Source organism: Macaca nemestrina, chromosome 12 (genome assembly GCF_043159975.1).
Source record: "Macaca nemestrina isolate mMacNem1 chromosome 12, mMacNem.hap1, whole genome shotgun sequence".
Lineage (NCBI taxonomy): Eukaryota > Metazoa > Chordata > Mammalia > Primates > Cercopithecidae > Macaca > Macaca nemestrina.
In genome coordinates, this window is record NC_092136.1 from 9,602,331 (window position 1) to 9,626,822 (window position 24,492).

General features: G+C 55.3%; 1 protein-coding gene across 4 annotated transcripts; it reads left to right on the forward strand.

The window, feature by feature from the left end:
- The first annotated feature begins 93 nt into the window (after positions 1-93).
- Positions 94-20,867, forward strand: LOC105469534 (mitogen-activated protein kinase kinase kinase kinase 2). 4 transcript variants are annotated; one of them, XM_011720695.2, is made up of 32 exons: positions 95-248; positions 367-424; positions 656-746; positions 827-891; positions 1,189-1,244; positions 1,552-1,599; positions 1,687-1,729; positions 2,125-2,197; positions 2,277-2,408; positions 2,482-2,544; positions 2,910-2,991; positions 3,086-3,193; positions 3,604-3,682; positions 3,811-3,869; positions 4,439-4,482; positions 5,311-5,349; positions 5,439-5,472; positions 5,594-5,699; positions 5,782-5,870; positions 5,950-5,991; positions 6,080-6,164; positions 6,259-6,338; positions 6,418-6,478; positions 6,581-6,698; positions 12,786-12,844; positions 12,933-13,036; positions 13,122-13,299; positions 15,055-15,123; positions 15,244-15,330; positions 15,559-15,629; positions 15,733-15,788; positions 15,894-20,867. In XM_011720695.2, the coding sequence occupies exons 1-32, from the start codon at positions 153-155 to the stop codon at positions 15,979-15,981; spliced, it is 2,463 nt and encodes an 820-aa protein (XP_011718997.1). In that variant the 5' UTR covers positions 95-152; the 3' UTR covers positions 15,982-20,867. The 4 variants fall into 4 exon arrangements, 3 of the variants coding, with proteins under 3 accessions (XP_070930447.1, XP_011718997.1, XP_011718999.1); XM_011720697.2 differs by having other exon boundaries at positions 5,806-5,870; XR_011610497.1 differs by lacking the exon at positions 15,894-20,867 and having other exon boundaries at positions 94-248; positions 15,228-15,330.
- Positions 20,868-24,492: the final 3,625 nt, after the last annotated feature.

Sequence of the window (24,492 nt, forward strand, 5' to 3'; positions counted from 1 at the left end):
TGGGGCATCCCCGGCGCAGCCCCGCCCCCGGGCCCCAGCCCCGCCCCCGCGGCCTCAGAACCACTGGCGCCCGCCCCGCCCCGCCCCGCGCTGCCCAGCGCCGGCTCCACAGCTCGCGCCCGCCCGCCCGCCGGCCCGCCCGGCGCCGGGCCATGGCGCTGCTGCGGGATGTGTCGCTGCAGGACCCGCGGGACCGCTTCGAGCTGCTGCAGCGCGTGGGGGCCGGGACCTATGGCGACGTCTACAAGGTGCGCCGGGCGACGGGACGGGCGGGAGAGCCGGGAGGAGGGTGCCAGCCCCGCACCCCGCGGCGGGATCCAGCCCCCGGCCCCGCCCCCCATCCCGCTTCACCCTCCGCCCCTGCAGGCCCGCGACACGGTCACGTCCGAACTGGCCGCCGTGAAGATAGTCAAGCTAGACCCAGGTGAGGGCCCGGGTCGGGCCTCTGCGCCAGAGGGAGGGCAGATTGCCTGCGGGCGCGGGGTGCGGGCGGAGGGTTGACGTTTCCGAGACCCCTGAGAGGCGTACCCCAGGAGGTGCTGTCACCTGGCACCTGCCTGGTCCGGAGGGAGGCACTCTGTGCCCATTTTGCAGATGGGGGCACTGAGTCAGGGCAACCCCAGCGCGCCCCCCCATGATGCTTTGTGCTTCCCAGGGGACGACATCAGCTCCCTCCAGCAGGAAATCACCATCCTGCGTGAGTGCCGTCACCCCAATGTGGTGGCCTACATTGGCAGCTACCTCAGGTGAGGCTGCCTTATCCTCCTGGCCCCAGGCAGCCCCCATGCGACCTACTGTGTGCCCACCCCAGCTCTTTGTCCCCTAGGAATGACCGCTTGTGGATCTGCATGGAGTTCTGCGGAGGGGGCTCCCTGCAGGAGATTTACCATGGTGAGGCCACGGCTCCAGGCCCCAGCAGGCCCCAGCCTTCCCCCACCCCCACCCCATTGGGGTACCAGAGGGGAACTCTGGGCCCTGGACTTGGGCTCCTCTCCACTCCTGCCTGGCTGTGTGACCTTGAGAGAAATGCTGTCCATCTCTGGCTTTAGTATCCTACACTAAGTTGGGAGGGGACGTGGCCAACACAGCTTTCACTTAACAGTGCCTGCTGCTTTTGCCACACAAGGTAGCCTGGGAGGGTGGGCATGACCCCAGGCCCCCAGGCCAGCCTCTCCCTTTTCCTTTCAGCCACTGGGCCCCTGGAGGAGCGGCAGATTGCCTACGTCTGCCGAGAGGCTCTGAAGGTAGCTGGGCCTGTGAGGTGCCCACACCTCTGGTCTCCAGAAGCTGTGGGCTGGGAGCCCAGATGACCAGCAGGGAGGCGGGTGGAGTGCCTCGGGTGGGGCTGGCCCGAGGGGCCAGGTCCTGGGGAAGAGGGGCCCCAGCCCTGTTGCCGGAAGCAGCCCATTTCCCTCTTGGCTCAGTCACTTCCTGTTTGGGGAGAGGGGAGGAAGAAGCAGCCTGGGTGGGGGGCCCCAGTCCTGAGAGGGGGTTCGGGGGAGGTGGGACAGTGCTGGGTGGCTGCTCTCAGGGATTCCTTTTTGTCCCCAGGGGCTCCACCACCTGCATTCTCAGGGGAAGATCCACAGGGACATCAAGGTAGGCGCCAGGCCGAGGGCATTCCTGGGAGGGAGGAGGAGGCCCTCGGGGGCACCAGACGGGATTCTCTCTCCTCCATTCCCACAGGGAGCCAACCTTCTCCTCACTCTCCAGGGAGATGTCAAGCTGGGTCAGTACCCTGGGGACACGATCAGGGTGAGGGTTCTGTGGACCCTCCCTGGCTACCCTGGACTCAAGGGTTGGGTGTCACTGGGCGAGTCACTTTGCCACTTGAGTCTCAGTTTCCCTGCTTAGAAGATGGAACGGTACTCTCTCCCTGCTGGAAAATGGAGGAGGTTGGGTCCGCACGGAGTTGACACGGGACCAGGCACTCCGTCAGGGATAGAGGGTGGTTGATGCCTCTCAGGAGAGGGACCTGGCCTTGCCTAGGGCCTGCGGCAGCTGTGACCAAGCAGGGCCACCTGCCCATTTGAGCCCTGCCAGGTGCAGCCGGAGCCAGAGCCCTGGGCGTGGGAGGGTGAGTGGCAGCCAGAGGGCTGGTGAGAGTGGCTGTTTCTCCCACAGCTGACTTTGGGGTGTCAGGCGAGCTGACAGCGTCTGTGGCCAAGAGGAGGTCTTTCATTGGGACTCCCTACTGGTGAGGCTGCGCCTAGGGCAGAGGGGCAGGGGCCACAGAGGGGGGCACCCGGCCATCCCATCTGTGACCCCACCTCTAGGATGGCTCCAGAGGTGGCTGCCGTGGAGCGCAAAGGTGGCTACAACGAGCTATGTGACGTCTGGGCCCTGGGCATCACCGCCATTGAGCTGGGCGAGCTGCAGCCCCCTCTGTTTCACCTGCATCCCATGAGGTCAGCCCAACACTTGCCCCTCACCTGACCCTTGACCTGCTGCCCGTGGCCCCTGACCTCGCGCCCTCCACAGGGCCCTGATGCTCATGTCGAAGAGCAGCTTCCAGCCGCCTAAACTGAGAGATAAGACTCGCTGGTAAGGGCTGCACCCTGCTGCCGGGACCCCCTTTTCTGTCAGCCCCGTAGTGGACAAGGAGCCTCTGCCAGCTCCCGGGGGGCAACCCCAAGAGCCCTGTCCTCTCTGAGCCACTACAGACCATCTGAGTGAGGGCCCTGGTCCTTCTGTGGGCTGAAGACCCAGCGTGGTCAGGAAAGAAGGGCAGATGGTTGGTGGAGGAGCCGCTGTGTCTCAAGGCAGCGTTGCTCGGCCAGTGGCCCTCGGCCTCAGCTGGCTCCTTCCTGGGCGGGCCTAGCAGATACTTCTAGAGGGGTGATGGGGCGGCTGGTAGGACACCCTGCACGAGGGCTAACCTGGATCTGGGGGGCTCTTGTGCCCACTAGGACCCAGAATTTCCACCACTTCCTCAAATTGGCCCTGACCAAGAATCCCAAGAAGAGGCCGACAGCAGAGAAGCTCCTGCAGGTGGGAGGCAGGGGGCCGGGAGAGGGGCCCAGCGCTCAAAAGCAGGGCCCTGGATCGGGGGCCAACATGATCACCTCCCTCTCCGACTTTCCAGCACCCGTTCACAACCCAGCAGCTCCCTCGGGCCCTCCTCACACAGCTGCTGGACAAAGCCAGTGACCCTCATCTAGGGACCCCCTCCCCTGAGGACTGTGAGCTGGAGGTAGGTGAGGGGGCTGGAAAGTGAGTCTCGGGCAAGTCCGCTTAGGAGGAGCCCAAGGGCGGTGTTGGTGGAGGTTCCTTTCATTGGCACCATTCCAGCTTGGGGAGTCTCTGCCATGCTGAGTTTTGCTCCCATGCTGAGTTTTACACCCCCCTTGATAGATCCCTGCCCTTGAGCCCAAGCTGACCATGACCATGACCATGTCTGTGCCATTTTCTTGCTTTCTGTATGATCTTTGGCACCTCTCTATGTGGGGTCTCTTATCTGTGAAGTGGGGTTCCATTTTATTTCATGATAGTCCCAGAGGGCTGTCATGAAAGCAAAACGCACTGGTGCATGTGAAGCTCCTAGAGCAGCCCTGGCATGAGGCGCGTGCCAGGTGTGTCCACACTATTTCTGTTTTTCCTTAGACCTATGACATGTTTCCAGACACCATTCATTCCCGGGGGCAGCACGGCCCGGCCGAGAGGACCCCTTCGGAGATCCAGTGTGAGTCTGCAGCAGGGGCTGTGAGTGTGCAAATTTTGGGTGGCCTGTGTGCGCATGGATTTGGTGTGAGAGTAGGGGGTCCATCCTGAGACTCCAGCTCCTTAACCCCTGTACTCTGGGCCCCCCAGTTCACCAGGTGAAATTTGGCGCCCCACGCAGGAAGGAAACTGACCCACTGAATGAGCCGGTGAGCAGGCAGGCCTTGAGGGGAAGGTGGTGCCCAGAGGTGGGGCAGGGAGGTCGGATGGAGGCCGAGCCGCTCAAATCAAGGGAGATTTGAAGCTGGGTGACCTCGGGCCTTGGACCTTGGGCTGTCCAAGCAAGCCTGTTCTACCCAGGAACCTGGAGGGCTAGAGGCTCCTTCCTGGGCCAAGTTCTTTTAGGTGGGTGGCTGGAAGGTAGCACAGAGACCCTGCCTTTCCCAAAAGGAGGCTGTCATGTGCCCGAGCCCCCACCCTACCCTGCTCAGCCTCGTTTTCCCACCTGTGTGTCCCGGTGATCTAACTCCCTGTCTCTGCCCTCACCGGTTCTGTCACTGTCTCTCCTCACCCCCCAGCCTGTCTCTTCCTCCTTCGCTGTCTGTTGCCCTCTCTTTCACAGTCTTTAGCTCTGCCTTCCATTGTCTGTGTCTCTCATCTCCTGCGTGTTTCCATCTCACCTTCCCTGTCTGTCTTTCCTCTCCTGAATCTCTTGACCGCCCTCTCACATCGTGTCTATCTCTGCTTTTTCCCTGGTCTCTACCTCGGTTTCCCCCAGTGGGAGGAAGAGTGGACACTACTGGGAAAGGAAGAGCTCAGTGGGTAAGTGAGGGATGGGGAAGCTGCAGGGGGCGGCAGGGGCGGCAGAAAGACTGACCTCTGACCCGGCACGGTGGCTCACGCCTAGAATCCCAGCACTTTAGGAGGCTGAGGTGGGTGGATCGCCTGAGGTCAGGAGTTTGAGACCAGCTTTGCCAACATGGTGAAACCCCATTTCTACTTAAAATACAAAAATTAGGCTGGGCACGGTGGCTCACACCTGTAATCCCAGCACTTTGGGAAGCTGAGGTGGGTGGATCACCTGAGGTCAGGCGTTTGAGACCAGCTTTGCCAACATGGTGAAACCCCATCTCTACTTAAAACACAAAAATTAGGCTGGCTGCGGTGGCTTACGCCTGTAATCCCAGCACTTTGGTAGGCAAAGTGGGCGGATCACAAGGTCAGGAGTTTGAGACCAGCCTGGCCAACATGTGAAAGCCCATCTCTAGTAAAAATACAAAAAATTAGCTGGTGTGGTGGCACATGCCTGTAATCCCAGCTACTTAGGAAGCTAAGGCAGGAGAATCGCTTGAACCCAGGAAGTGGAGGTTGCAGTGAGTTGAGATTGCGCCACTGCACTCCAGCCTGGGCAACAGAGCAAGACTCCATCTCAAATAAATAAACAAAAGTTAGCTGGGCATGGTGGCCCATGCCTGTAATCCCAGTTACTCGGGAGGCTGAGGCAGGAGAATTTGGAAGGTAGAGGTTGCAGTGAACTGAGATCTTGCCGTTGCACTCCAGCCTGGGTGGTAAGAGTGAAACTCTGTCTCAAAAAAAAAAAAAAAAAAAAAAAGAAAGGCTGATCTCTGACCCCTCTGCCCCACTGCCCAGGAGCCTGCTGCAGTCGGTCCAGGAGGCCCTGGAGGAAAGGTGAGGGGCGTGGACCTGGGGGAGGGGTAAGGGGTAGACGGCCTCGGTGCCAGTAATACCATGCCTCACGCCTCATCTCCCTCCCACAGGAGCCTGACCATTCGGTCAGCCTCAGAATTCCAGGTGCCACATGGAGGGAGGCTGGAGCTAGGATCCAGGCCACTGCAGAGGGTACGATTGGGAGTGGGACATGGTTACAGGGCAACCTGGTAATGGCCGGGCTGGGCCCTGCCCCTCCTACCAGGAGCTGGACTCCCCAGAAGATGCCATGGGAACCATCAAGCGGGCCCCATTCCTAGGGCCACTCCCCACTGAGCCTCCAGCAGAGGAGCCTCTGTCCAGTCCCCCAGGTGAGTCCCAGGCTTGGGAGACCAGGAGGCAGCCCCAGGGTGGGGGCTGCAGCAGGAAATTGCAGCGTGCCTGTGCCTGCAGGAACCCTGCCCCCACCTCCTTCAGGCCCCAACAGCGCCCCACTGCTGCCCACGGCCTGGGCCACCATGAAGCAGCGGGAGGATCCTGAGGTGAGAGGGTGCTACGGGGGGTGGGGAGATGGCTGGCTACAGCTGTCACATCAGCCCTGACTCTTTCCCTCCCTCCCAGAGGTCATCCTGCCACGGGCTCCCCCCAACCCCCAAGGTGCACGTAAGTGTTTGCCCCAAGCCCTGCAGTCCCACAGCCCCGCCACCCACCACCCCTGCCCTCCCTCGCCAGCCTCTTGCCTCCTTCGCAGATGGGCGCCTGCTTCTCCAAGGTCTTCAACGGCTGCCCCCTGCGGATCCACGCTGCTGTCACCTGGATTCACCCTGTTACTCGGGGTAGGCGGGGGCAGGGAGGAAGTGGGAGCCCAAGGAATCTCTCAGCTTGGGCCAGGGGCGTGTCTGACCTCTGACCCCATGCCCAAACTGGCAGACCAATTCCTGGTGGTGGGGGCCGAGGAAGGCATCTACACACTCAACCTGCATGAACTGCATGAGGATACGCTGGAGAAGGTGAGGCCTGGCTGACTGTGGGGGGCAGAGGCCTTGGGGGGCCTGGGGTGTTGACCGCCTGTCCCTCTGTCGCCTCCAGCTGATTTCACATCGCTGCTCCTGGCTCTACTGCGTGAACAACGTGCTGCTGTCACTCTCAGGTACAAGGTGGGACAGGCAGGGAGGCAGGGCACGCAGGAGCTCCAGCGCCTCAGCATCCTGCCCACCAACACCCCAGGCCCAGCCTCTCCTCCTTTCTGCAGGGAAATCCACGCACATCTGGGCCCATGACCTCCCAGGCCTGTTTGAGCAGCGGAGGCTACAGCAACAGGTTCCCCTCTCCATCCCCACCAACCGCCTCACCCAGCGCATCATCCCCAGGTCAGGGATCTTGGGCTTGCAGGGAGTGGGAGGCAGAGGGGCAGCGAGGGGCTGGAACATGGCCTTGCCAGTTCCTGGGATTGCAGCAATCTTAGACATGTTACTCTGCCTCTCTGAGCGCCCGTTTCCTCCTCTGTCAATACAATTGATGGCCTTCCCACCCCTCCCCACCGCTGGTTGGGAGGCAAGAAGGAGACAGTGGATGTGAAAGTGCTTTCCAAGTTGTGGGAGCTGTGGTTGTTCGGATGTGAGGCTTGACAGTTAAGCAAATGTTTACTGAGCACTTATGCTATGTTGGCCCCTGTGCTGGGCTTTGGGACATGGATAATCCCGTCAGTCCTTGCTTTCAAGAAACGGGGGAGATGGGTGAGTCCTTGCTTTCAAGAAACAGCGGGGCTGGGTGTGGTGGCTTACGCCTGTAATCCCAATCCTGCAATCTGAGGCAGGATTGTTTGAGGCCACGTGTTTGAGATCAGCCTGAAAACAGGGAGACCTCGTCTCTACAAAAAATCAAAAAAGGCCAAGCTGGGTGGCTCATGCCTGGAATCCCAGCACTTTGGGAGGCTGAGGCGGGTGGATCACGAGGTCAGGAGATTGAGACCATCCTGGCTAATATGGTGAAACCCCGTCTCTAGTAAAAATACAAAAAAAATTAGCTGGACGTGGTGGCACATGCCTGTAGTCCCAGCTACTCCAGAGGCTGAGGCAGGAGAATCGCTTGAACCCGAGAGGCAGAGGTTGCAGTGAGCCGAGATCACACCACTGCACTCCAGCCTGGCCGACAGCGAGACTTTGTCTCACAAAAGAAAAAAAAAAAATCAAAAAATGGGGCTGGGCGCAGTGGTTCACGCCTATAATCCTGGCACTTTGGGAGGCCGAGGTGGGCGAATCATGAAGTCAGGAGTTTGAGACCAGCCTGGCCAATATGGTGAAATGCCGTCTCTACTGAAAATACAAAAATTAGCTGGGCGTAGTGGTGTGTGCCTGTAGTCCCAGCTACTTGGGAGGCTGAGGCAGAAGAATCGCTTGAACCCTAGAGGCAGAGGTTGCAGTGAGTGGAGATGGCGTCACTGCACTCCAGCCAGGGTGACAGAGTGAGACTCCGTCTCAAAAAAAAAAAAAAAAAAAAAGAAAAGAAAAGAAAAAAATTAGCTGAGCATGGTGGCCTGGGCATGGCGTTGTGTGCTGGTGGTCCCAGCCATTCAGGAGGCTGAGGCGGGAGGATTGCTTGAGCCCAGGAGGTTGAGGTTGAAGTTGATGTGAACTGTGATGGCGATCGTACCACTGCACTGAAGCCTGGGCAACAGAGCAAGACCTTGTCTCAAAAAAAAAAAAAAGGCCGGGCGCGGTGGCTCAAGCCTGTAATCCCAGCACTTTGGGAGGCCGAGACGGGCGGATCACGAGGTCAGGAGATCGAGACCATCCTGGCTAACACGGTGAAACCCCGTCTCTACTAAAAAAAATACAAAAAACTAGCCGGGCGAGGTGGCGGGCGCCTGTAGTCCCAGCTACTCGGGAGGCTGAGGCAGAAGAATGGCGTGAACCCAGGAGGCGGAGCTTGCAGTGAGCTGAGATCCGGCCACTGCACTCCAGCCTGGGCGACAGAGCGAGACTCCGTCTCAAAAAAAAAAAAAAAAAAAAAAAAGAAAAAGAGAAATGTGGATGGTTAGCACCTGGTACTGAGGTCCAGTTAGAGGGAGAGCTGGGAGGGGTGGAGAGGCTTCAGAGACCGGGCAGGCTTGGGAGGTTTGAAAGTGTGTCAGGGTTTCTAGGCAGATGAGGTAGGGAATGGCATTCCAGGCAGGGGGAAGAGCAAGTATGTGTTAGTATGTGTTGGGGTGGAGTAGCCTGGTGAGCTGGGGAGGTGTAAGGGTTTGTCTGGGGGCCAGGCACAGTGGCTCACGCCTGTAATTCCAGCACTTTGAGAGGCCAAGGCGGGTGGATCAACTGAGTCAGGAGTTCAAGACCAGCCTGGTCAACATGATGAAACCCCATCCCTACTAAAAATACCATAATTAGCCAGGCATGGTGGCAGGCGTCTGTAATTCCCGCTACTTGGAAGGCTGAGGCAGGAGAATCGCTTGAACCTGGGAGGCAGAGGTTGCAGTGAGCCGAGATCGCACCATTGCACTCCAGCCTGGGCGACAGAGCAAGACTCTGTTCTCAAAAAAAAAAAGTCCACCTGAGGGAGGAGGCAAAGAAGCCCAGGAGGAAGCTGCACCACGCTGGTGGCAGAGCCCTGCCTTTCTGCCTTAGATGCTGGCCTAGGATTTTAAAGGGATCCCTCTGTATGCTGATCAGGATTCTCTCTTTTTTTTTTTTTTTTTTTTTGAGACGGAGTCTTGCTCTGTCGCCCAGGCTGGGGTGCAGTGGCCGGATCTCAGCTCACTGCAAGCTCCACCTCCCGGGTTTACGCCATTCTTCTGCCTCAGCCTCCTGAGTAGCTGGGACTACAGGCGCCCGCCACCTCGCCCGGCTAGTTTTTTGTATTTTTTAGTAGAGATGGGGTTTCACCGTGTTAGCCAGGATGGTCTCGATCTCCTGACCTCGTGATCCACCCGTCTTGGCCTCCCAAAGTGCTGGGATTACAGGCTTGAGCCACCGCGCCCGGCCCTTTTTTTTTTTTTTTGAGACATAGTCGCACTCTGTCACCCAAACCGGAGTGCGGTGGCGCATTCTCGGCTCACTGCAACCTCCGCCTCCCAGGTTCAAGCGATTCTCCTGCTTCAGCCCCATGAAGTGCTGGGATTATAGGCGCCCGCCACCACACCCAACTAATTTCTGTATTTTTAGTAGAGACGGGGTTTCACCATGTTGGCCAGAGTGGTCTCAAACTCCTGACCTCAAGTGATCTGCCTGCCTCGGCCTCCCAAAGCGCTGGGATTACAGGGTTGAGCCACCGCGCCCGGCTGGGATTCTTTCTCTTGTAGGTGATGCAAGTCACTAGCTTAAGCACAAAAGAGAATTTAACAACTCATGGAACTGAAAATCCAGGATCAGGGTTTGCTTCAGGCTCAGCCGTGTCCAGGCTTCAGTGGCACCACAGGCTCCCATCTGCGTTTCCTGGCTCTGTTTTTCTCTTGTCTTCATTTTCACCGCAGACTATGGTCTTCAACAGGGGCATGAGGAAAGGCCTTGCTGAAAAAGTGTTGGTTGAGCAAAGACTTAGAGGAGGTGATGGCACAAGCGCTGTGGATACCTGTGGAAGGGTATCCTAGGCCGAGGGGACGGCCAGGGCAAAGGTCTGGTGGCAGGAGTGGGCCTGGCCTGTTTGAGGAACAACAAGGAAGTCATTGTGGCCTGAATGAGGGAGAGGGAGATGATCAGGGAGGGCCCCGTGGCCACAGTGCAGCCTTTGGCTTGACTCAGAGCAGCCTGGGGGCCACTATGGAGGAGTGACATGGATTGAGATCATCTTCAGGAGCTCACTCAAACTGCTGTGTTGAGAACAGAGCGAAGAGTGTGAAGGTGGAAGCTGGAGTCCCGTCAGGAGGCTGCAGGAGGTGGTGGTAGCTTGTGCCAGGGTAGCAGTGATGGGGGTGAAAAATTGATCAGAGGCCAGGCATGGTGGTTCACGCCTGTAATCTCAGCACTTTGGGAGGCCAAAGCAAGCAGATCACTTGAGCCCAGGAGTTTGAGACCAGCCTGGCAACATAGGGACCCCCCAGTCTTTACAAAAAATACAAAAATTAGTCGGGTATGGTGGCATGCCTATGGTCCCAGCTACTCGGAAGGCTGAGGTGGGAGGATCCCTTGAGCCTGGGAGGCAGAGGTTGCAGTGAGCCAAGATTGCACCATTGCCCTCCAGCCTGGGTGATGGAGCTAGATCCTATCTCAGGAAAAAAAAAAAAAAGAGAGTCCGGGCATAGTGGCTCACGCCTGTAATCCCAGCACTTTGGGAGACTAAGGTGGGTGGATCATCTGAGGTCAGGAGTTCAAGACCAGCCTGACCAACATAGTGAAACCCCATCTTTACTAAAAATACAAAAATTAGCCAGGCGTGGTGGCGGGTGCCTGTAATCCCAGCTACTCAGGAGGCTGAGACAGGAGAACTGCTTGAACCCAGGAGATGGAGGTTGCAGTGAGCCAAGATCGTGTCACTGCACTCCAGCTTGGGCAACAGAGCAAGACTCCATCTCAAAAAAAGAAAAACAGAAGAGAAAAACAGTCAGATTCTGATTCTCTTTTGAAAGTTGAGCCAGTAGGATTTCCTGATGAAAGAGAAAGAGGAGTCAAGGGTGGTTCCAAGGTTTTTGGCCTGGGTATCAGGAAGGATAGAGCTGTCATCAGTTGAAGGTGGGGCAGTTTCAAGGGGAGCTGAATTCAATTTTGTTGCATGAAGATGCCTGTTAGATGTGCAAGTGGGACCTGTGTAAGTCCATGGCGGGGTGGGGCTGGGCTCTGAAGGGAGGGGCCCTGGGCTACGGGCCCCGCCATTGTCATGACCAGGTGGGTGGTGTGGGAAGCAGTGGACCAGGTGCAGAGGGTAGGGAAGGCCAGGCCAGTGGCTGCAACAGCTGGGGAGCTTGGGAGGGCCCTTCCTGCAACGTGCTCACTCCAGGACCACATCTGGAGCCCTGTGGCCTTGGGGCTTCCTGAGCTCAGTCCCCAAGTAAGCCTCTGCTTTGGCCCAGGACCTACAGCATACAGGCGCATCAGAGCCCCAACAGGTCACAGGCAGCTTTGAGCCTGTGTTCAGGAAATGGCAGAGGCACAGTGAGCATTTTGAATGCAAAGAACAGAGAACTGGAGTTGTTTGGAGAAAAAACAAATACAAAATATATGCCTTTGTCCCATCCAAAGACCAGATGGGAAGGAGAGTGGGAGGAGTGTGGGGAGAGGGAGGGACGAGGACCAGGGACAGGGAGAGACAGATATTAGTTTCCTCCATGTCCTGGCAGAGGGTACAAACAGGACCCAGGCCGCTGGGTGGAGGTGGCAGGGCTGGTGACAGGAAGCCACATTCCCCAGAGGAAGAAACAGGCTCAGAGGGTCCCCTGGAGGGTTAGGGGACACCCAGTGGCCAAGGCAAGGGCCCCTCTGATGACTGTCCCTCACTGCTTCTTCCCTGATAGCAAGGCAAGCCACCCCCTGGCCCCACAGGGCTGTTGCCTCAGCTGGAGAAGCAGAGGGCAGGCCATTTGCCTTTTGAAGTTTATTCACTGCCCCGGGCCTGTTTTCCCATCTGTGAAATGGGCCGTTGGGCGCCCTGTGTAACCTGGTGGGGCTGGAGCCTGCATGCTCCCCGGCCCCTCCACGCTCTCATTTCTTCATTCTTTTCTTTTCTTTTTTTTTTTTTTGAGACAGAGTTTCGCTCTTGTTGCCTGGGCTAGAGTCCAATGGCACGATCTCGGCTCACTGCAACTTCCGCCTCCTAGATTCAAGTGATTCTCCTACTTAGGCTCCCAAGTAGCTGGGATTACAGGCATGCGCCACCACGCCTGGCTAATTTTGTATTTTTAGTAGAGACGGGGTTTCTCCATGTTGGTCAGGCTGGTCTCTAACTCCCAACCTCAGGTGATCTGCCCACCTCGCCCTCCTGAAGTGCTGGGATTACAGGCGTGAGCCACTGCGCCCGGCATTTCTTTCTTTATACCTTGCCTTTACCTGACAAGGATTTTCAGTGACTCAAAATAGGTGGAAAGTCCTAATATGTGATGACAGGAGCTGGCCCTCTGTGAACACACACGATTCCCAGCACGGCCGAGAGCACCTCCCCTGTATTAACTCATGAAGCCTTCACTGTGACCCTCCAGGGTGGGCCCCACCATTATCTCCAGTCTACAGACGACGAAACAGGCATGGAGAGGTTAAGTGGCTTGCCCGAAGTCACGCGGAGCTAGAAGCAATTCTGAGACCCAAAGCCCTGGCCTGGATGGAGACACTCCCATCCTGGCCGCAGGCCCGGGAGACTGGCTTCAGGTCTTCCGCCCTTCCCAGCTGTTCTTGGGACAGGTTACTTTGTGTCTCTAAGTCTCAGTCTTACTTGTAAAGAGGGAAGATGATAGTGCCTGCCTCATAGCGCTCTGCAGGGGCCTTGCCCATGGATGGCATCTCGGACACAGGCCCTGGTTGTCACCCCTACAGGCGCTTTGCTCTGTCCACCAAGATTCCTGACACCAAAGGCTGCTTGCAGTGTCGTGTGGGTAAGAAGCGGGCGGGGTGGGGTGGGGTGGGGCCTGGTGGGGGGCAGTGCAGGCCTAGCCCGGTGCCCACTGCCTGCTCCCCTGCCAGTGCGGAACCCCTACACGGGTGCCACCTTCCTGCTGGCCGCCCTGCCCACCAGCCTGCTCCTGCTGCAGTGGTACGAGCCACTGCAGAAGTTCCTGCTGCTGAAGGTGAGGGGCGGTGGGGGGAGGCCCAGGGTACCCTCAGAGCTCTGGGGGGAGAAATGGAGACCTGAGCATCCCTGCTGCCCCCTAGAACTTCTCCAGCCCCCTGCCCAGCCCAGCTGGGATGCTGGAGCCGCTGGTGCTGGATGGGAAGGAGTTGCCGCAGGTGTGTGTGGGGGCCGAGGGGCCTGAGGGGCCTGGCTGCCGTGTCCTGTTCCATGTCCTGCCCCTGGAGGCTGGCCTGACGCCTGACATCCTCATCCCACCTGGTGAGCAGAAGGGCCAGGCTGCTGGGGGTGGGTGTGTGTGCATGAGAGACAGAGGGAGGCAGGCAGGGAGGGAGGGCTGAGGCTCCCAAACTAGGCTCCCCACAGCCAGTGGCTCCACAGAGACCTTGAGGGCTGCCATATGGGGTCTGGGGCCCACAGCCTCCCTTCAGCGAGCCTCACCTGGGCTTCCATAAAAGGGTTCATTAGACCAAAGGGCTTGGCAGCTAAGAAAATCCTGGCCAGGCCAGGCATGGTGGCTCACGCCTGTAATCCCAGCGTTTTGGGAGGCCAAGGAGCGGGGCGGGGCTTGAGCTCATGAGTTTGAGACCAGCCTGGACAAGGCTGAGACCCTGACTCTACAAAAAAAACTAGCTTTGGCATGTTGGTGCACGCCTGTGGCCCCAGCTACTTGGGCTGAGGTGGAAGGATCACTTGAGCCTGGGAGGCAGAGGTGGCTGTGAGCCATGTTCGCGCCACTGCGCTCCAGCCTGGGTGACAGAGTGAGACCCTGTCTCAAAACAAAACAAAAAACAGTCAACATTGCTCCGGGGTGCAGGAAAGGGGCAGATCTGGCAAGGCAGGGCCTAGAGGCCCCATTCTGAGCCAGGAAGCAGGATTCCCGGTGTTGTGGTAGCTCAGGGTGATAGTGAGCAATGATGGGAAGGGAGAAGGGAGGGCGCACGTGGTTAAGGCATCTGGTGCCAGGCCCTGAGCCAGGAGTCTCACACACAGGATTTTATTCTTTATTTATTCTATTTTATTTTATTTATTTATTTATTTATTTATTTATTTATTTTGAGACGGAGTCTCGCTTTGTCACCCAGGCTGGAGTGCAGTGGCCAGATCTCAGCTCACTGCAACCTCCACCTCTCGGGTTTACGCCATTCTCCTGCCTCAGCCTCCCGAGTAGCTGGGACTACAGGCGCCCGCCACCTCGCCCGGCTAGTTTTTTGTATTTTTTAGTAGAGACGGGGTTTCACCGTGTTAGCCAGGAAGGTCTTGATCTCCTGACCTCATGATCCACCCGCCTCGGCCTCCCAAAGTGCTGGGATTACAGGTTTGAGCTACCGTGCCTGGCCTTTTTTTTTTTATTTTTGAGACAGAGTCTTGCTCTGTCACCCAGGCTAGAGTGCAATGGCACGATCTTGGCTCACGGCAACCTCTGCCTCCTGGGTTCAAGCGATCCTCTTGCCTCAGCCTCCCGAGGAGCTGGGATTACAAGCATGTGCCACCACGCCCGGCTACTTTTTGTATTATTAGAAATGGGGTTTGAGACCAGGCTGGTCTCGAACACCTGATCTCAGGTGATCTGCGGCTTTGGCCTCCCACAGTGCTGGGATTACAGGCGTGAGTCACTGTGCCCAGCTCAGGATTTTATTCTTGATCCTCATGATAGCCTCTCAAGGCAGTGCCATCTTGCCTGTGTTATGAGTAAACAGAGGCTCCGAGAGGTAAAGTGACTTGTACCAGGTCACAGTGACTGGGTCACAAGGCCTGGTCCCCCTAAATCTGGAGCCCTCCCGTGGCTCCCTGTGACTCCTCCCCCACTCCCCATGAGCCCCAGGATGGGTCACTCATCCTCTCAGAGCCTCGGTTCCCAGCCCTGGAGGGAGATGAGGTTTCCCAGCCCCACAGGGCTGTTGTGAGGCTGACATGCCCTCATGGCTAAGGGCTCTCTGTAGCCTGGCTCCTGTGTCCCCTTGAGGTTGGGGGGACTGGTGGCTCAGCCAGGCGGTTTCTCTTCTCTACCTGCAGAGGGAATCCCAGGCTCGGCTCAGCAGGTGATCCAGGTGGACAGGGACACAGTCCTAGTCAGCTTTGAACGTGAGTACCCTGGGGGGCAGGGCTTAGGGCAGGGGAGTATGGGGGTGAGGGGACCACGTGGGTCTGCCTTCCCAGAAGGGAGCCTCCCTGTCCCCACCCACCAGCCCCCTCCCTGTGCAGGCTGTGTGAGGATTGTCAACATGCAGGGCGAGCCCACGGCCACACTGGCGCCTGAGCTGACCTTTGACTTCCCCATTGAGACTGTGGGTGAGTGAGCCAGAGGTGGGGTGCAGGCTTTTCCCTGGCCTGGAGCACATTGTGGCTTCGGGACTTGGGGCTGGTGGTAGGACGAGGAGGCAGATTCCCCAGCCCCTCTCCTGAGCCATGCTGGTCACCTGAGGTCAGTGAGGACCCATGTGGCCCAGACCCAGGCTCAGGCATGGCTGAGGGGGCTCCAGGCCGGGTGCAGGGCTGATGGTGGCCCGGTCCCCGTAGTGTGCCTGCAGGACAGCGTGCTGGCCTTCTGGAGCCATGGGATGCAAGGCCGCAGCCTGGATACCAACGAGGTGAGTGGGGCCCAGGGACCTAGCTGTCCCCTGCCTTGTGGTCCCTACCTCTTTGCAGAGGACCTACTGGAGTGGCCTCAGTGCTTCCCACCCATCTTCCCAGGTGACCCAGGAGATCACAGATGAAACAAGGATCTTCCGAGTCCTTGGGGCCCACAGGTAGGCAGTGGCACCCCAGCCTCCCCTTCAGATGCCCCTGAGGCCAGAGAAGGGGCTGATGTGCCAAGTGTCTCCCGCCCCGCCCCCTACTCCTCTCTCCTCCAGAGACATCATCCTGGAGAGCATCCCCACTGACAACCCACAGGCGCACAGCAACCTCTACATCCTCACGGGCCACCAGAGCACCTACTGAGAGTGGCGGGCCTGGCCAGGGGCTCCCCACCCCACCCCACCCCATGCCTTAGCTGCAGGCCCTTTTGGGCAAAGGGGCCCATCCCAGACCAGAGGAGCCCAGGCCTTGGCCCTGCTGGGGCTGAAGGGCAGAAGTAATCCTGAGAAATGTTTCAGGCCTGGGGAGGGAGGGGAGCCTCCCACGCCTCTGCAATAACTGGACTGGGGGAGCTGCTGTCACTTCCCCTTCCCCGAGGCAGCCGAGTCCCTAGTGCCCAAGGCAGGGGCCCTGGGCCTGGGCCATTCATTCCATTTTGTTCCACATTTCCTTTCTACTCTTTCTGCCAAGAGCCTGCCCCTGCATTTGTTCTGGGAAACACGGTATTTAAGAGAGAACTATATTGGTATTAAAGCTGGTTTGTTTTACTCCTCTGGTCCCTCTGGGTCGGGGGAGTGAAACCACTTCATCTCCCGCCTCCTTCCCTCCAACACACCTTTCTGTGGGCACCACAGAAGGGCAGGGCCTTGGAGAAGCCAGGTGGAGGTGACAGGAGGCCATGGCCCCCAGCAGCCTTCCCAGGGGCACTGTGCCTTCCCCTGTGCCCTTGCTCAAAACTGGCGCTCAGCTTTGCAGTTTGAGGGCTGTGTTGTAGTTTGGCACCCCAAGGATTCATGCAGATGGGGGGCCTCAACAAAGGGACTCTCATCCAGGGCGTCCTTGCCCCACCTAGGATCTCACTGGGTGGCCCCTGGTAGGGCCCAGGAGGAGCCCCCAGAGGGCTGTTCCCTCCAGTCCCAGGGAGGCTGCTGCCCGTGGAGGTAGCTTGTGTGACCTGTATCCCTGCCTCCACCTACTGCCTAGGTGTCAGGCCAGGAACATCAGATGACAGCACGATCATCAGACTGGACGGGAAGGCTAGCCTATGTCCATCTACCAGACTCCCAAGGGCTGCCTCAGTGCCAGGCCCTGGGGTCACTACCAGGAACGGACCAGCCCCCAGGGAGGGAGCCTGCATCTTGAGTTCATGGCCATCCTCCTGTAGCTTGTGCTTATGCTGTCATTCTCCCAGGGGCTGTCTGCTCAGCTCCGAACACCGGGATCCCCAGGGCTGGGCATCCCCTCTTGCCCCAGGCACTGATAAGCCGCTCTTGACCAGAGCCTTTGGGCAGCTGCAGCCCAGGAGGCAGGATGGGAGCGGCCTTAAGGGCGCACAGTTAGGGGGATAGGAAGGTGGGGGCAGATGGGGGGAACAGCTGGAGCAAAGGCCCCATCGTCACCCCTGACATTCAAGGCAGGTGTTGGAGTAAGAGCTTTGCACCTGGTGGGCGGCAATAAAGACTTGCGGAGTGACGTGGTAGGTGGATGGCAGCCATGGGAGTAGGCTCAGTGGCTCCCAGGGTGTCACACTGTCCCCTCAGCCACCCTCCAGCAGAGTTTCAACTATTCTGACTCCGTCCAGTGACTGGAAGGTTTCTTGGCTGGAATGGGGAGCCAGCCCAGGGGAGGGAACACATTTCACACCAGACATTCACACCCATGTTCCCGGGAGCCCCAAGGAGAGTGAGGAGCACCTTCCAAATTGGGGTCGGTGGTAACAAGGACACAAAGTGAATTCCTAACTTCCAATTTTCCAGATTTCTTGGAGGAATGTTGGGACCAGGGTGGGTAAGTGGGGACAGGGAGGTGAGCTCCTGCTCAGCGAAGGCCCTGACCAAAGGCACTCTGGGGAGGGCTGGCTTTCCACCCACCAAGTGGCCAGCAGCAGACAGCGCCTCCTTGTGGCGGATCTTCCCAGCCCTCAGATTCAGTCTGGAAAGGGGGTTTGGACTGCGGAGCGTAAACTGCCAAAGTGGGGGCCTCCCATAAAATGCTTGCTGCTAGCAAAGGCAGGCCAAGAGCAAAGAAAGGCCGAGAAGCCGGGTAATATGCACTGAGAGACTAACACTTTAAATTTTATTTATGTATTTTTAAATGGGTAGCCTTTGCCCATGGTACGTATTTTTAAAAATACAGCAGAGATGTCATGAAGAGTCTCCCTCTTACCCCTGTCCCCAGCCACCCTGGTCCCAGTTACTTATGAACCCTTCTAGAAGTATTTTGCATATTTAAGCAATTTGGTATATTTTATTCTTTGCAATTTTTTATATACGTATTAACATATTCCACATATTGTACTGACCTTGCCCTTTAAAAATATATCCTGGGGGGCCGCGTGTGGTGGCTCACACCTGTGATCCCAGCACATTGTGAGGCCGAGGTGGGCAAATCACGAGGTCAGGAGTTTGAGACCAGCCTGGCCAACATGGTGAAACCCTGTCTCTACTAAAAACACAAAAAACTAGCTGGGCATGGTGGCGGGCACCTGTAATCCCAGCTACTTGGGAGGCTGAGGCAGGAGAATCACTTGAACCTGGGAGGCGGAGGTTGCAGTGAGCCTAGAACGTGCCACTGCACTCCAGCCGGGCGACCGTGCGAGACTCTGTCTCAAAAAAAAAAAAAAAAAAAAAGAAAAAAATATATCCTGGAGAATATGAATGTATTAAATTATCACGTGCACCTTGAAAAAATATGTATATATCCTGGAAAGTTTTGCATTATCAAAGATCTCAGTTTTTTTAAAAAAAATTTTTTCTTTTTTGAGACGTCACTGTCGCCCAGGCTGGAGCGCAGTGGCTGGATCTCAGCTCACTGCAAGTTCCACCTCCCAGGTTCACGCTATTCTCCTGCCTCAGCCTCCCAAGTAGCTGGGACTACAGGCGCCCGCCACCTCGCCCGGCTAGTTTTTTGTACTTTTTTAGTAGAGACGGGGTTTCGCTGTGTTAGCCAGGATGGTCTCGATCTCTTGACCTTGCGATCCGCCCGTCTCAGCCTCCCAAAGTGCTGGCATTACGGGCTTGAGCCACCGCACCCGGCCAAAAATTTTTTTTTTACAGCTAGTGGTATTCCATTGTGTATGTTTCCCATAACAAATGTTAATGACCTGCAGTGAGATCCCTATTGGTGGAAACTTGAGTTGTTTTCACTATTTTTATATTACAAACAATGCTGTAATAAATATTCTTAGGCCAGTGCCCCTCTGTACATATTCAAGCATTTCTAGAGGATAAGTTCCTGGAAGTAGCATTAATGAGTTAGGGGTGGCTGCATTTGTCGTGGTGATAGCCGCTGTCCAGTTGCCCTCCATGGGCAGAAACCTGTGGGAGGGCCAGACCAGACTCTTGAAGTCACTCTTGAGGACAAGTAGAAGGGACGTGGGCCCCCCAGGATGTTCAGATAACTGGCCTGTACCCGGAGTCGTCCTGGTGAAAGTCAAGGGGAGCGCCATGATGTGTGCTTCGGGACGATGGAGGATCTGCCGTGTTCCCTGTGGCATATCCAGCACCTGCTCACTGCCAGTGCACACGAGACCCTCGCAAGTAAGGGAATGGACAAGATGTGGTGAAGAGGAGTCCCTGCAATCTGCCCTTGGACTGGGTGAGCCACCCCACCTCACTAAGCTTTACTTTCCTTAGGTTTACCATATCCAAAGCCAACTGCAGGGCTGTCGGGAGGATCAGAAATACTGTAACAGACATAATGCAATAACATAGATGAATCTTAGAGGTAAATTAAAACAGCACTTTATGCACAGTACGATAGCATTTTATAAAGCTCAAAAACAAAATGAAACTATCTATTGTTTAGCAATACACGCCCAACACACAACCCTATTAAAAAATCAAGGGAAGGAAAAGCACAAAATCTGAGATGGTGGTCCCTGAGAGGAGTGTGGGATGGGATAAGGAGCCCAGGAATTTGTAAAGGTATTGGTAATATCACAGCTCTCAGGTTTGGTGGTAAGTTCATGGATATTTAAGTTATAACTCAGTTCCTAACTCACGTAAGGTGCCACACATCCTTTTGTATGTATCAAATATTATGTCATAAAATTTTAGTTTGGGCCTGGTGGTTCATGTCTGTAATCCCAGCACTTTGTGAAGCTGAGGTAGGCAGATCACTTGAGCCCAGGAGTTCTAGACCAGCCTGGGCAACATGATGAAACCCTGTCTACAAAAAATGCAAAAATTAGCTGGGCATGGTGGCACTCGCCTGCAGTCGCAGCTACTCTGGAGGCTAAGATAGGATTGCTTGAGCCTAGGAGTTCAAGGCTGCAGTGAGCTATGAACTTGCCACTGCACTCCAGCCTGGGTGACAGAGTGAGACCCTGTCTCGAAAAAAAACCAAAACAAACAAAACAGAAAAAAATTTAAAAAAAATATTTAAAAGTAAACACTGAAAAAATAGAACTCGCTTGAAAGACAAAACCAAAAATGAAGAGGATGCTTCCCTAGATGATGAAAATAAATGGAGAGGAATCACTGCAGTGTCCTGCACAGAACTCTGGAGTTGCTGCCTTGCAGTTGCTGCCTTCTAGTGTGTATTGTTGAAAGACAGTTTTATTGAGGCATAATTGGCATACAATAAGCTGCATATAAAAATGTGTGCGTGATGACTTTTGACATACGTGTACACCCGTGAAACCATTTCCACAATCAAGATAACCACCATCCCCTTCACTCTGGAACACTTCCCATGCCCTTGGTAAGCCCACCCTCCTGCTTCTTGCCTCCCATCCCCAAGTAACAACTGCGCTGCTTTCTGTCACTACAGGTTAATCTGCACTTCCTAGAATGTATGTAAATAGAATCACACAGTATGTATTTGTGTTTTGTCTGGCTTCTTGCTTAGCTGATCATAAGGATTTGCGAGTCATCCCTGTTGCATGTATTAATAGTTTATTCCTTTTTATTGCCAAGTAGTATTCCATTGTTTGGATGCACCAGTTTGCTTAGCTATTCATCTGCTGATGGACATTTGGACCATGTCCAGTTTTGAACTATTACAAATAAAGCTGCTATGAACATTCATGTACCTGTCTTTGTTGGATATATTCTATCATTTCTTGTGGGTAAATACTTTGGAGTGGAAGGACTGAGTCATAGGTAAGTGTTTAAAATTTTTTTTTTTTTTGAGACGGAGTCTCACTCTGTCACCTAGGCTGGAGTGCAGTGGCCTGATCTTGGCTCACTGAAACCTCCGCCTCCTGGGTTCAAGTGATTCTCTTGCCTCAGCTGCCCGAGTAACTGGGATTACAGGCATGCCCGGCTAATTTTTGTATTTTGCGTAGAGATGGGGTTTCACCACATTGGGCAGGCTGGTCTTGAACTCCTGACCTCAGGTGATCTGCCTGCCTCGGCCTCCCAAAGTGCTGGGATTACAGGTGTGAGCCACCGCGCCCGGCCGCATCTTTTTCTTTTTTTCTTTTATTTTGAGATGGGAGTCTTGCTCTGTCGCCCTGACTGTAGTGGTACGATCTCGGCTCACTGCAACCTCTGCCTCCCAAGTTCAAGTGATTCTCCTGCCTCAGCCTCCTAAGTAGCTAGGACTACAGGTGTGCACCAGCACAACCAGCTAATTTTTGTCTTTTTAGTAGAGATGGGGTTTCACCATGTTGGTCAGGCTGGTTTTGAACTCGTGGTCTCAAGTGATTTGCCTGCCTTGGCCTCCAAAAGTGTTGCGATTACAGGTGTGAGCTACCGTACCCAGCCATTTTTTTTTTTTTTTTGAGATGGGGTCTCATTCTGTCACCCAGGTTGGAGTGCAATGGTGCCATCTCCACTCACTGCCACCTCTGCCTGTGAGGCTCAAGCCATCCTCCCACCTCAGTCCTCATGAGTAGCTGAGACTACAGCTGAGACTACCACACCCGACTAATTTTTTCTGAGATGGAGTCTCGCTCTGTCGCCCAGGCTGGAGTGCAGTGGCGCGATCTTGGCTCGCTGCAAGCTCTGTCTCCCGGGTTCACGCCATTCTCCTGCTTTAGCCTCCTGAGTAGCTGGGGCTATAGGCGCCTGCCGCCAGGCCCGGCTAATTTTTTTTTGTACTTTTAGTAGAGATAAGGTTTCACCATGTTAGCCAGGACAGTCTCGATCTCCTGACCTCATGATCCACCTGCCTTGGCCTCCCAAAGTGCTGGAATTACAGGTGTGAGCCACTGCGCCGAGTTTTTTTTTTTTTTTGGAAACAGGGTCTCCCTCTGTCACTTAGGCTTCAGTGCAGTGGTGTGATCACAGCTTATTGCAGCCTCAAACTCTTTGGGGTCAAACAATCCTCCTGCCTCAGCCTCCCAAGTAGCTGGAACTACAGGCGCACATCATGCTCAGCTGATTATTATTTTTGTTTCTGTAGAGACAAAGTCTCCCTATGTTGCCAAGGCTGGTCTCGAACTCCTGGCCTCAAGCGATCCTCCTGCCTTGCCTTCCCAAAGTGCTGAGATTACAAGTGTGAGCCACTGCACCCAGCCCTTGGTGCATTTCTAAATGCCTATACAGTTATATAATGTTGCATAAATGGGATCATGTAATACATTTTTTAAACATATGAAGCATTTTTTTTTTTTTAATGTTGGAGTTTTAGGCTGGGTGTGGTGGCTCACACCTGTAATCCCAGCACTTTGGGAGGCTGAGGCGGGCGAATCACTTGAGATCAGGAGTTCAAGACCAGGGCCAACATGGTGAAACCCCGTCTTTACTAAAAATACAAAAATTAGCCAGGCATGGTGGCATGTGCCTGTAATCCCAGCTACTCTGGTGGCTGAGTCATGAGAATCGCTTGAACCCAGGAGGAGGAGGTTGCAGTGAGCCAAGATCATGCCACTGCACTCTGGTCTGGGTGACAGAACGAGACTCCATCTCATTAAAAAAAAAAAAAAAAGTTGGATGTTTAAGATGTATTGGGTAACTTCCCATTTCACTCTGCAATAGGAGGGCATGTGCTATGTATCCTTCTGTAGCCTTTGTTATGCTCAGACAATCATACGCGGCCGGGCGCGGTGGCTCAAGCCTGTAATCCCAGCACTTTGGGAGACCGAGACCGGTGGATCACGAGGTCAGGAGATCGAGACCATCCTGGCTAACATGGTGAAACCCCGTCTCTACTAAAAAAAATACAAGGCCGGGCGCGGTGGCTCAAGCCTGTAATCCCAGCACTTTGGGAGGCCGAGACGGGTGGATCACGAGGTCAGGAGATCGAGACTATCCTGGCTAACACGGTGAAACCCCGTCTCTACTAAAAAAATACAAAAAAAAACTAGCCGGGCGAGGTGGCGGGCGCCTGTAGTCCCAGCTACTCGGGAGGCTGAGGCAGGAGAATGGCATGAACCCGGGAGGCGGAGCTTGCAGTGAGCTGAGATCCGGCCACTGCACTCCAGCCTGGGCGACAGAGCGAGACTCCGTCTCAAAAAAAAAAAAAAAAAAAAAATACAAAAAACTAGCCGGGCGAGGTGGCGGGCACCTGTTGTCCCAGCTACTCGGGAGGCTGAGGCAGGAGAATGCCGTAAACCCGGGAGGCAGAGCTTGCAGTGAGCTGAGATCTGGCCACTGCACTCCAGCCTGGGCGACAGAGCGAGACTCCGTCTCAAAAAAAAAAAAAAAAAAGACAATCATACGCAAACATGCACACATCTGTATGGGGTTTGTGTTACAAAAACAAGGCCATGTCCTATATATTCCTTTGTTCACTTAACACAGAACAGAAGTTACTTTAGGTCGGTTGGTAGGAATTAACAACTTTTCAAAGCTGCCTAATATTCCAGGTTACGGGTTTTCCAATTCAGTCATTCATATATTGATAGAAATTCACTTTGTTTGCCCATTTTTACTACTACAAACAATGCTGCAGTAAATGCAGAAGACTTTGAAAACATTATGTAATCACATGGCTTGTTTTGGGGGCAGATTCCCAGGAGTGGGATATTGGATTGAAAAGGTTTATGTTGGCCGGGCGCGGTGGCTCAAGCCTGTAATCCCAGCACTTTGGGAGGCCGAGACGGGCGGATCACTAGGTCAGGAGATCGAGACCATCCTGGTGAACACGGTGAAACCCCGTCTCTACTAAAAAATACAAAAAAAAAACTAGCCGGGCGAGGCGGCGGGCGCCTGTAGTCCCAGCTACTCGGGAGGCTGAGGCAGAATGGTGTAAACCCGGGGGGCGGAGCTTGCAGTGAGCTGAGATCCGGCCACTGCACTCCAGCCTGGGCAACAGAGCCAGACTCCGTCTCATTAAAAAAAAAAAAAAAAAAAAAAAAAAAAGAAAAGGTTTATGTTTTCGGCCGGGCGCGGTGGCTCAAGCCTGTAATCCCAGCACTTTGGGAGGCCGAGACGGGCGGATCACGAGGTCAGGAGATCGAGACCATCCTGGCTAACACGGTGAAACCCCATCTCTACTAAAAAAAATACAAAAAACTAGCTGGGCGAGGTGGCGGGCGCCTGTAGTCCCAGCTACTCGGGAGGCTGAGGCAGGAGAATAGCGTGAACCCAGGAGGCGGAGCTTGCAGTGAGCTGAGATCCGGCCACTGCAGTCCAGCCTGGGCGACAGAGCGAGACTCCGTCTCAAAAAAAAAAAAAAAAAAAGAGAAAAGGTTTATGTTTTCTTTCTTTTGAGACAGAGTCTTACTCTGTCGCCCAATCACAGCTCACTTCTGCCTCTACCTCC

Bases quoted from the DNA above. Each gene is read 5' to 3' on its own strand.
- LOC105469534 (XM_011720695.2), top strand. From the start codon at position 153: ATGGCGCTGCTGCGGGATGTGTCGCTGCAGGACCCGCGGGACCGCTTC. The intron at 13,037-13,121 runs GTGAGGGGCGGT...GCTGCCCCCTAG, and splicing joins AGAAGTTCCTGCTGCTGAAG to AACTTCTCCAGCCCCCTGCC. The intron at 15,789-15,893 runs GTAGGCAGTGGC...TCTCTCCTCCAG, and splicing joins CGAGTCCTTGGGGCCCACAG to AGACATCATCCTGGAGAGCA.